Below are 12,717 nucleotides of genomic sequence, written 5' to 3' on the forward strand. Positions count from 1 at the left end.
CTTGGGAAGCAGAGCTGGACTGTGATTCTCTCTCTCTCTCTCTCTCTCTCTCTCTCTCTCTCTCTCTCTCTCTCTCTCTGCTTTCCTCCCAATTCCCTCCGCTGCACCACACACAGAGTGCTCTGCACACCGATGTTCAGCAAATGTGCAGAAGGAGAAGCGACGGATGCTTGGGAGAAAGTTTAATGCTCTTAGCTCCAGAGCAGGCCACGGACGGAGGGCGAGGTCAGTGGAACTTGCCCCAGGAAGGGAGAGAATGGGGACAGGGGTTCTCCACCACCACCATCCCTCAGAAAGAACAGCGGCCTCTAGGGCCAGCCCCAAACATTGTGCTGCCCAAAGGGAGTGGCAAGATGGCGTCCTCTCCCGGACCGACCTACGACGTTGGAGATGGAAGAGAAGTGCCAGGACCCCTCCTCCTCCTTTGCAACCCCTCGCCCACTGCCACAACTTCCACCCTCTGAAACAACTACAGTGGTACCTTGGTTCTCAAACGGAATCCGTTCCAGAAGTCCGTTCCACTTCCGAAAACGTTCATCAACCGAGGCGCGGCTTCTGATTGGCTGCAGGAACTTCCTACACTCCATCAGAAGCCGCATTGAACGTTTGGCTTCTGAAAAACGTTCGCAAACCGGAACTTTCATGTCTGGGTTTGCGGTCTTCGGGAGCCAAAACGGACGAGTACCAAGGCGTTTGACAACCAAGGTACGACTGTACTATAAGATGGGGGACACATCCTGTGCAACTGTCCTGTTTAAAGTGGGACATCCTGAATCTACAGACGTCACCCCGTAAGGCAGGTAAATAGTATCATAGAGTCGTAATTTGAATCCAATGCCGATGAACTTTTAATCTTTTTTTAGAGGAAAATAAATCACAAACTGGTGTGGAATCATGGAGAACTGAACTGGAAAAGATGAGAAACCAAAATGGGCAGATCGGATGCTTCTCTGATCGGATGCTCCTCTGATCTGAGTTGGCAGATGGAGGGGGCCTCTGGTCTGGCTGATCCCACAATGTTCTAGCATGCCCCCAGCAGCTATGTGGGTTAGTTTGAAGGCCACTGGCCAACATCAATGGCGGAGATGTGGCTGATTTTCCAATAGGAGCAACTGGCTGGTGGGGTCAATGGACTTCTCACTGGCTCATTTTTGCCTGCTAAATACCCCTCTTTTGTATGGCTACTGCATTTTTGCAGGAAAACAGCCATTCCTAGAAAAGTGGGAATCTCTTGGCTGCAGGGGTGATGGGTCGGAGCTTGCGCCCACAAGTCAGGACGTTGCTGGCATGATCCTGTGCTGTGACTAAAGAAAAGAGCAATGCAACCGCCCTCCAAAACAGAGACAGATTTGAGAGGAAGCTGTGGGGGCTGAGGGCAAAAAGAGGGAGGGGTGGGTCAAGACTGGGGAGATATGGTGCACAGCTCTGAGCCCCGTGGAGCAGGACTTGGGTGTTTCACGGGCTTCATGTACTCTTGCATAAAAGGTCTTGTATAAAGCTGCAAGGAGGGGCGAGTTCATCCGCGTTGCGGAAAACACACAAGCCCAGAGGTGCACGACCCAGGAGCTGCTTTGCATGGCCTTGTCCCCTGGAGTGGAGATCGCCCCGAAGGAACGGGACACAGCACATCAATGGCCGCCTTTGGTCACCCAAGAGCCAACACACACCATTCGTAACTGAAGACATTTGCACACTTAGGGTCAGAGTTCCCTGCCCCGTATCTGATGCACAAACCCCTCCTTACAGGGGAGAAAGGAGCTAACTCACCCCTAAAATGAAGGGAAAGAAATGGATGGCGTGGGGTGACCCAGAACTTAATTTCCCCCCATTTATTGGCCAGGGGTGAGGAGAGATGCTATGTCCTTCCATCAGTCTACACAGAGGTATAAATCACACTCAGCCAGGAGAGCTGCCGCTGCCCCCCGCCCCACTTTATCCCATACCCCACTCCCATGGGGGGGACACCCCGATTTTCAAGTTTCACATTTTTGCGGAGCTGCTGCAACTGGGAGCATTCAGAAGTGTGGCCGGCGGGACTCCCTTCCAGGGAAGAATGGGCTCGAAGCAGCTGACCCCTCTGGAGCAGCTTGACCTCCATATCTCACCCCCCTTTCTGCAGCTGAGCCCCCTCTGAGCTCTCCATGACTCGGTTTCCCCGTGACCCAGGGAGCCAACCCATCTCTTGCTCTGTCCTCCTAGGCTCACGATGCCTGGCTCAGCTGCCGACTCTTCCCTTCCCTTTAGATTGTCACCTGTATGAATTTTCGGTTACGGTGGGCACCGTTCCTCCCAGCCTGGGGTCTCTGCCTGCCTATCTCCCTACCCCACCCCCACCGGTCTCCTCCTCCCCTTCCTCTGCCATGGAGGACAGTCCCGGAGAGGGTCTCGCCAGCCTTCAGACCGAGCTGCGCCGCTTCATGAGTCCCTGGAAGGCGGACAGGCTGTGCAGGCCCGTGGAGACAGAGCTGATGGCCGATCGCTGGGCGTTGCAGAAGCACCGGTTGGGCGGCGTCTCGGGGTACCGCCCCGGAGACGAGTGGCTCTGTTCCATGCAGGTGTCCGAGGTGGAGAGGTCCCTGGGGATGATCATGGGAATGGAGTACTGCAGCTTCTCCCGGCTCTTGTACCAGAGGCAGGAGCACATGGACTGGAAGTGTAGGACCTCGGCATAGACGTTCCGGAGGCCCCCCCGCCCCCCGGCCCCGCTGCCCACCCCCACACCCCCCAGCACGGCGGCCGTGGAGGACGCCGTGGTGTCCGTGGTGTGGACGCTGCTGGCTTGGCCGTTGCGGCTGAGCAGCGCCCGGTGCTCGGCGTCCCTCTTCTCGTCCTCGGCGTTCATGGTCATGAAGCGCAGCACCACCAGGTTGAGGAAGGCGCCGATCACGGTCAGGCCGGTGAGGATGTAGATGAAGCTGAAGGCCACATACTGGGGCTGAGTCTGCAGGGCCTGCTCCTTCTGCAGGGCCACATAGTCTCCGAAGCCGATGGTGGTGAGTGTGATGAAGCAGTAGTAGTAGGCCTGGAAGAAGGTCCAGTTTTCATAGTAGGAGAAGGCAGCAGCTCCTATGCAGAGGGTGCTGATGCAGGAGAAGAAGCCGATGGTCACCATGTTGGCCATCGAGACCTCCGGCCGCCTCATCCCAAGGCACTTCTTGATGCGGTGCAAGAGGTACCTCACCAGCGTGTTAATCCTTTCCCCGAGGCTCTGGAACATGACCAGGGTGAGAGGGATCCCCAGCAGGGCGTAGAACATGCAGAAGACCTTCCCGCCATCGGTGCTCGGGGCCGCGTGGCCGTACCCTGCGGAACAAAGACACAAAGCAGAGGCAAGCCCGGTCAGTAGCGCCTCGCGGGTTACGGGGAGCGGTCGCTGGCGGGGAGGAAGGTGGAGAGACGGGCCTCCCACCTCCTCGTCTGGGCTCGGCAGGCAGGCGTGCTGGGAGTTGCCTCCTCCTCCTCGTCCAAAATGGCAGCCGGAGAGACGGGAGGGGAGTCGGGACTGGCCTGCAAACTCGGTGGTGGTGTGTCTGGGCCACGGTCCTCCTCTTCCGGTCCATGTGCTCCTGCTTCTGGTACAAGAGCCCGGAGAAGCCACAAGGCTCCATCGCCATGATGATGTTGTTGCCGCCCCCAATGCCGCCACCCCATCCCTTCAGCCTGGGCACGCAGCAGAGCCACACCACCAAGTCTGCAGGCAGGAGCAGCGCCCACCTCAAGCAAAGCAAGGGGGCAAAGGGGGAATGGGGGGGTCAGGGACGTGGGGGGTTGGCCTTGTCGTAGGGCTCACCGTATGGGGCATGGAGGGCCGTGTGGGGAGGAGAAAGGGATGGGCAAACGGAAACTTGGAAGGGGGAGGGGGGAATCGGAGGGGAACAAAGTCACGGAGTGTGGTGTGGCTATGCAAAGTGCCCAAGGTGTGCTTCCCCCACAGACCCACATATTTAGTTATCTATTGTTAAGTACAGTCATACCTCGTGTTGTGTCTGCTTCAGGTTGCGTTTCTTCGTGTTGCGGACTGCTGAAACACGGAAGTACCAGAACGGGTTACTTCCAGGTTTCGGCAGTCGGGCATGCGCAGACGCACTAAATTGCGCTTTGTGCATGCACAGAAGCGCCGAATTGCATCCCGTGCATGTTGCGAACGCTGCGGGTTGTGAACGTGCATCCTGCACAGATCGCGTTCGCAACCCGAGCATCCACTGTACTCTTCACCTTAAAGTCCAACTGTCAGGGAGCTGGCAAGGAGAGCAGGTCGTTCACAGATCAAAGAAAGACAGGGAAACACCAGCGAATTTACAATTAATTAGTTTGTTTTTCCATTAAGGAAGCAGAACAGAGGCTTCTCAGGGTTGATCCCGTCTAGATGAAGCGGTTGCCCGGACTGGCTTGTAACGCCGCCACCCCTCCACTCCTTATCCCTCTGTGTCCGGCCCTTCACTCTGTCTATGCAACTCCCAAGGGACCCTCTCTGCGTCTGCCTGGCTCTCTGCTCTGCAACATGCCTCAGACGCCTTGTTCTCATAGCTGTCAACTTACAGATTTGAAAATAAGGGACCAGCAGCCTCGAAAATAAGGGATCAGCAGCCAAAATAAGGGAGCAACAATTACTTTGATAAAATACATATTTTGTTGCGTGCAAATGGCTTTAGATACCTATTAGGTCCATAAATTACCATATAGCATATATTCAACACAAAAAACAGCAGCAATTTGTTGTTGACAAAGCACAGCTGGACATAGAAAGGGCCCCATTACCTTCAGTAGCTTATTTAAGGGACATCATCAATAAGGGACAGCAGCGAGACATGGCGCTGGGATAAGGGACTGTCCCGCCAAATAAGGGACGCTTGACAGTTATGCTTGTTCTGGGAGTGGAGGGGGCTTGCCGGCTGTCAGAAGAGAAGCTGTTAGGGTGGCTCTGTGGTGGAGCTGCCAGGTCAGGTTCCTGTCTCTGCCTTGCGCTGGGCCACCTGCCTGTTTCCTCTTCTTTCTCCTCCTCCTCCAAGATCCCAGCTTCTAGCACTTCTCAGCTCTTCCCCTCCTCTGGGGTGTGGACCTAAACCGCTATTCCCACCGCTAGAATCCAGAATCCAAATTCTCTCCCTCTGTGCTTTCCCAGAATCCAAATTCTCTCCCTCTGGGCTCTTCCACCATTCCTCTTTATCCAGCCAGTGCCTGACACTAGGGCAAATTACAGCAAATTATTATTATTATTATTATTATTATTATTATTATTATTATTATTATTATTTGTACCCACCCATCTGGCTGGGTTTCCCCAGCCACTCTGGGCTGCTTCCAACAAAGATTAAAAATACATCAAAATGTCACACATTAAAAACTTCCCTGAACAGGGCTGCCTTCAGATGTCTTCTAAATGCCAGGTAGTTGTTTATCTCTTTGACATTACAAAACAACATTAAAAATAAACAACAACAACAGCAACATTGTATCCCGCCCATCTGGGTGACTCCCAACAAAATTAAAAGCACAATAAAACATTAAACATTAAAAACTTCCCTAAACAGATGTCTTTTAAAAGTCAGATAGTTGTTGTTCTCTTTGACATCTGGTGGGAGGGCGTTCCACAGGGCAGGCGCCACCACTGAGAAGGCCCTCTGCTTGGTTCCCTGTAAGCTCACTTCTCACAGGGAGGGAACCGCCAGAAGGCCCTTGGTTAAGGTTACCAGACAACCCCGTTTCCACGGATTTACTAATCAGTCCCCTGACAAAATCCATCTATTTAGTAGGAAGTTGAAAAGTGTCCCCAGATTCATTGGAAAAAATCTGGTAACCTTACCCTTGGCGCTGGACCTCAGTATCCTGGCTGAACGATTCGGATGGAGGCGCTCCTTCAGGTCTACTGAGCCAAGGCCATTTAGGGCTTTGAAGGTCAGCACCAACACTTTGAATTGTGCTCGGAAATGTACTGGGAGCCAATGCAGATCTTTCAAGACCGGTGTTATGTGGTCTCGGCGGCTGCTCCCAGTCACCAGTCTAGCTGCCGCATTCTGGATTAGTTGCAATTTCCGGGTCACCTTCAAAGGTAGCCCCACGTAGAGCGCATTGCAGTAGTCCAAGCGGGAGATAACCAGAGCATGCACCACTCTGGCAAGACAGTCTGCGGGCAGGTAGGGTCTCATCCTGCATACCAGATGGAGCTGATAAACAGCTGCCCTGGACACAGAATTGACCTGTGCCTCCATGGACAGCTGTGAGTCCAAAATGACTCCCAGGCTGCACACCTGGTCCTTCAGGGGCAGAGTTACCCAATTCAGGATCAGGGAGTCCTTCACACCAGCCCGCCCCCTCTCCCCCCCCTCAAAAAATAGTACTTCTGCCTTGTCAGGATTCAACCTCAATCTGTTGGCCGCCATCCATCCTCCAACCGCCTTTCAACGGCTGAAACAACTTTGGACCCTAAAAACAAGGTGGGTCCTAAGAACATACTCCTCCAGTGTTAAGAGCAAAGAGGTGTTTCTTCCTCAACCTTTGGAAGCCATACGACAAAGGTGCCATAGCTTAGGGGCCACCACTGAGAAGACCATATCCTGCTGGACCAGAACCACCCCTGAGCCTCTGAGGATGTAAGAATTCCCTCTGCTGATTTCGCACCCACTGCAGGGAAGGAGGCAAACTTCTTGATATTTCACCTTCTCCTTCTCCCTCACAAAGCGTGGTTGATTTGCCAGCTGGGATGTACGAAACTGGAGAGCAAAAACTCTCGTTCCAGTTTCAGACAAAGGTGTTAAAGGTCAGGTTTTCCAGGGGGGTTGCATGACAGGCTACTGCCATTGGGGGTGGGGTCACAGCTTCTGTCCCCCCCCCACCCCCATTTCAAATTGGAAGCCTGCTTGTGTTGGGTTTTTCTTTATCTTGAGATGGTCAATGGTGCTACTCAGAGGCTTGGCAGCACACCTGTGGTCTCTTGACAACGTGACTAATTAAAGGGGGGATTTACTTTCTGCACCGAATGAAGGGATGCGATAGGGTAATTGGTTATTTTAAAACTGTATTTAACTTAATCAAATGCTTTGTTTGCTGGTGATGAGTGATGGCTTACAGCGTTTGACTGTTAAGTATTTGAAATAAAACTAAGCAAAGGTATTTATTTCTTTGCCCCAGTCGCTGCGCACACTCTGTGTTGGCACAGAAGTCCAACAGCCAAATGAGACAGAAATTTCAGCCAGTCGAATCTAGGACTGGGGGAGAAATCCAATGCAGAACATGTTCAAAACCAGCTCTACACTTTCCAAGGCGATATGCAGATTGAGACTCAGACGTCCTTCAAAAGTCGCACTTAGCCGAATTTTGCAATGCAGTGCTCCAACCAAGCAATGCTTGCATAAATGCAAACATTACAGGAACATGTGCATAAGAATGAAGGTATTAGTGCAAATAACGTACCAAAAAAATAGGGGAAATGGCTTGCAGAAAATGATAAGGCTGCATATAGATCTGTGTTTATCAGGACAGGTTTGCACTGAAATCCTGACAAATTTTCATTGGTAATCACAAATCGCCACCAGATGCAGAGGACTGTGTTTAAGACTGGGGGGAAATGAGAAAGTGAGAGATCATAAATTGACAGGTCCTTCCATCCCTAGTTAAATCGGATACAGGAAATGACAATATCCGCAAATCTCAGCAGCCATGGTTGTTACTGGGCAGGAGAAGCCAGGCCTTCGAGACAAACTAGACAGCTAGGTTGCTCCCCATTGCTGGCCCTTTGCAGTCCTGGATTTATGTGGGGGGCCCCAAAAAAATCTAAAGGGGGAAAACTGGATGTATATTTCGAAAATATAAGATGAAAAAACAAATGAAATAAAACCCACATACAGCAACAGTGTTTTGTGTTGTGTAGGCTCCTAAGATGTAAGTCATGGGCCATGCCTGCTAGCCTGCTCCCTCAAATATCACTGGTTTGCTCCTTTCTATATATAGGGTGCCGACATTCTGCATGGACTGGTTGCAGGGCAACATGGGCAAATGGCTTGAGATACCTATGAGGTCCATAAATTACCATAGAGCATATATTCAACACAAAACAGAGACAATTTGTTGTTGGCAAAGGACAGCTGGACATAGAAAGGGCCCCATTCCCTTCCGGAGCTGAGGGCCTCATCAAACCTAAATCTGGCCCTGGCCCTTTGTAATGGGGAAGAGAGGGCTAGTGGGAAGAGCTCGCTGGAAGTTAATCCATGACAAGCCGGGCTTGAACTTAAGTCGAGTTGTGGACTCGGATAATGAGCTGGGGGAGGGGATGAGGAAACTTTGAGATCCCCACAGCACATTTGGAACTGTGGCAATCTCTTGGGAGCAGTCCAGTTGCACATCGAAAGGAAAACACACAGCCACAATTCTCCACAGCTGGCAAATCTCTGTCCAGGAATCAAAGAGCATCAACTCAGAAGACCTTCTGGCACAGGAGAGTGGTTTATACAGGTGAAACTCAGAAAATTAGAATATTGTGATGACATGGCTCCCCAAATCAAAATAATAAGTTAGTTCTTGGTATAAGCTTTCGTGTGCATGCACACTTCTTCAGATACACTGAAACAGAAGTTGCCAGATCCTTCTATATAGTGAGAAGGTGGGGAGGGGTATTACTCAGAAGGGTGGTGGGAATGGGAGATTGGCAGATAGCTGAGATGAGCCTGTTGACGACTCTTAACGACTGTAATAGGTCTTACAGGAAAAGGCAAGGGGTGAGAAGGTGAGAAATGGCTTAGTCATGTATAATGAGATAAGAATCCAATGTCTTTGTTCAGACCAGGTCTCTCCATGGTTTTAACACACGAAAAGCTCATACCAAGAACTAACTTAGTTGGTCTTTAAGGTGCTACTGGAAGGATTTTTTTTATTTTGACTATGGCAGACCAACACGGCTACCTATCCCCAAATCAACACAGACTGCGGAAACTTCACACTGGACTTCAAGCATCTGGCATTGTGTGCCTCCCCATTCTTCCTCCAGACTCTGGGTCCTTGGTTTCCAAATGAGATGCAAAAGCTGCTCTCATCAGAAAAGAGATTTGAGGAGCCATGCAACGCTGCACTGAGGCAGTAATGAATGCAAAAGGAGCCCAAACCAAGTACTGAGTACATATGCATGCTTCTCAGAGCTCCAATATTGCTCTATTTGCAGTCCTTGTTTTGCTGATTTCGTTTAATATTCTAATTTTCTGAGATTGTGAATTTGGGGTTTTCACCAGCTGTACGCTATAATATCACAATTATAACAAATAAAGGCTTGACATATCTCGCTTTGCATGTCATGAGTCTATCTCATATATTAGTTTCACCTTTTAAGCAGAAGTACTGAAATAAATGAACTTTTCCACAATATTCTAATTTTCCGAGTTTCACCTGTATAGAAGGAGGCATTCTTACTCCCAAACCAGCCAGAGGATACTGCCACCATTTATGGGCTTGTTTTATTTCATAGACCACTGACTGTCGGAGGAGAAAAACAAACAAACCTTGAAGCAGTTTACAAAAAAGATAAAGCCATGAAATGATCACTAAGAAAAAAAATTGCAGGAGCACAGAGAGAAGAATTGTGCATCTTCAGCAGCACTGACTGGACGCCTTCCTCTGCCCCGGCTGCAACAAAACATGTCTCTCCTGCATCAGTCTCTGCAGCCACAACTGGTGCTGCAACCTCCCAGCGGTTCGACTCCGCCCACAAAGGCACACTCTTCCCTTGTTTCCCTTGTCTCCCAAGACAGGCAGATGTCAAGAAAAACGAGCAACAATTACTGTACTTTTCCATGTATTAGACGAAGGTTTATATTTTAAAAATAAGCTAAAAATTTTGGAGTCGTCCTGTACATGGATAGCACATAGGGGTGACGTTTGATTGGCTGTTGCTGCGACCCGGAGATTGTCAGCGGCTATTAGGCATGTTATTGGTGGCTGCGACAAGGGGTGGTGTTGATTGGCTATCGATGCGTTAATTGGGCAGGTGATTGGCGGCTTGTGCCTGCGATGGGACAGATGACAAGCAGGCAAGCAGCTATCGCGACGCATGCGAGCAGCAGGGCATGCGAGTGAGCGATTTTTGGCAATCCTCCCTAAAAAAAGCTCAAGAACTCTGGGCAATTTCCCAGAGTTGCAGGTGTTGCCACACCGAACAATTGAGTTCTTGCAAATGTGGAATGGCACCGATCAAAGAGGTTCCCGATTGAAGAGGTTGTGTTGGTGCACGTAGGGTTAAATGATCTCACAGGTAAACAAGTACCAAGTTTACAGAGAATCGTAGAGTTATAAGGTACCCCAAGGATCATCTAGTCCAACCCCCTGGAATGCAGGAATAGGCAGTTATCCCATACAGAGATCAGATCTGCACCACGCTATAGCCAACTGAGCTATCCAGACACATCGCTGTAAATTTAAATTAAACATATGGTGTGTGTTTTATCAACTACCCTCTCAGCAATCTTAAGAAGCATTTTAACTATAATGCTAAGAAGTATTATAACAGATGGAGAACTGAGGCAGCAAAAAAAATTATCGCCCAAGACCATATCAAGAAGGTACAGGAGAGATTATGTATGTCAGGCCAGTTGTTCAAGCCCATCCAAGTCAAGCACAGGAGGGGCATATTTCTTGGGATCATCTTGAATTATCTTGCACCCATTTTTTTGACCAATAAGTAAATCTGAGCAGCCCTTTTCTATTATTTGCACACAAAAACCCGTTGAATTATTTACACAGGAACACGAGAAGGGAATTAGCCACAAACTTTCGAAAAGCAAAGGAAACTCACAAGTATCATTATCCGATGAAGCTGGCAGGTCATGCATTTAAGAGAGCAGATAAAGGAGATATTAGATATATTATTTACATCCCCTTAAAAAAATGATGTAGTGATGTATGGAAGTGAGAGCTGGACCATAAAGAAGGCTGATCGCCGAAGAATGGATGCTTTTGAATTCTGGTGCTGGAGGAGACTCTTGAGAGTCCCATGACTGCAAGAAGATCCAACCTCTCCGTTCTGAAGGAAATCAGCCCTGAGTGCTCACTGGAAGGACAGATCCTGAAGCTGAGGCTCCAAGACTTTGGCCAACTCATGAGAAGAGAAGACTCCCTGGAAAAGACCCTGATGTTGGGAAAGATGGAGGGCACAAGGAGAAGGGGACGGCAGAGGACAAGATGGTGGGACAGTGTTCTCGAAGCTACCAGCATGAGTTTGACCAAACTGCGGGAGGCAGTGGAAGACAGGAGGGCCTGGCGTGCTCTGGTCCAGGGGGTCACGAAGAGGCGGACATGACTAAACGACTAAACAACAACAATAATAACAATATTTTATTTGTACCCCACCCATCTGGCTGGGTTTCCCCAGCCACTCTGGGCAGCTTCCAACAAAGATTAAAAATAAATTGCATGGATAATTTGTGTGTATCTTTGATGTTTTTGTTCTGTTTCCCAAGAAAGTTCTGCAGGTAGAATTTTGAAAAAATTCTAATGGGTCCGGACAATGCTTCATTCCAAAAGGACTCGGTTTTTATGCATCCAGTCACTTCAGACTGTGCAATATTAATATCTGCAATAGTTTCGCCTGAAGGATACTGAGAGGAAACATGACAGCCATCTTCAAACATCTGAAAGGCTGTCCACAATGAAGAGGGAGCAAGCTTGCTTTCTGCTACTCCAGAGGGTGGGACATGAACTACTGGCTTCTAGTTGCAAGAAATGAGATTCCGGCTAAACATTAGCAAGGACTTTCTGGTGGTCAGAGCTGTCCATGGAACGGACGCCCTCAGAAGGTGGTGGATTCGCTGTCAGTGGAGGTTTCTAAACAGAGCTTGGTTGGCCAACCTAAACTGCCTTGGTCCAGTATACCTGAAGGAGCGTCTCCACCCCCATCGTTCTACCCGGACACTGAGGTCCACCTCCAAGGGCCTTCTGGCGGTTCCCTCACTACGAGAAGGCAATTTATGGGGAACCAGGCAGAGGGCCTTCTTGGTAGAACAACAACTACCAGACTTTTAGAAGACATCTGAAGGCAGCCCTCTTTAGGGAAGCTTTTAATGTTTAACAGACTAGTGTATTTTAATATTCTGTTGGAAGCCGCCCAGAGTGGCTGGGGAAACCAAGCCAGATAGGCGGGGTATAAATAATAAATTATTATTATAATTTATTGTTATTATTGTTATTATTATTATTATTACAGTCATACCTCCGCTTACATATCCCTCCGCTTACGTAAATTTCAGGATACATAAGCGGCAAACCCGGAAGTATACTTCCGGGTTTTTGCCATGCACACATGTGCAGAAGCGGTCTCTCCAGTTGTGAAAACCTCAGGATCTGGCCGGACCTCCGGAACGGATCCCCTTCGCAAACGGAGGTACCACTCTACTACTACTACTACTACTACTACTACTACTACTACTATTATTTGGTATCTGAAGTATTATTATTTGGTATCTGAAGAAGTGTGCATGCACACGAAAGCTCATACCAAGAACTTAGTTGGTCTTTAAGGTGCTACTGGAAGGAATTTTATTATTATTATTATCATCATCATCATTATTATATCTTGTAGGGATTATTCTTTAGCTGTCATTCCTGAATTGCAAGGAGGTTGAACTAGATGGCCTTTGGGGATCTCTCCCAATTTTACAATTCTATGATCCCACCCCCCTTCATGGATCACTGCCTTGCCGTGATGAAGGGGCTTGAATAACTCAAAGGCGCTATGAGCTA

At 49.3% G+C, this 12,717-nt stretch overlaps 1 protein-coding gene across 1 annotated transcript in view; it reads right to left on the bottom strand.

The window, feature by feature from the left end:
* Positions 1-824: 824 nt before the first annotated feature.
* Positions 825-12,717, bottom strand: part of KCNK3 (potassium two pore domain channel subfamily K member 3) — a 106,409-nt gene continuing 94,516 nt past the window's right edge. Inside the window, exon 2 of the mRNA XM_081188831.1 lies at positions 825-3,303. Coding sequence (XP_081044957.1) covers positions 2,396-3,303 — 908 coding nt within the window. The 3' untranslated portion in view covers positions 825-2,395. The remainder of the gene's footprint in view (positions 3,304-12,717) is intronic.

Source organism: Podarcis bocagei, assembly GCF_964188305.1.
Source record: "Podarcis bocagei genome assembly, chromosome: 3".
NCBI lineage: Eukaryota > Metazoa > Chordata > Lepidosauria > Squamata > Lacertidae > Podarcis > Podarcis bocagei.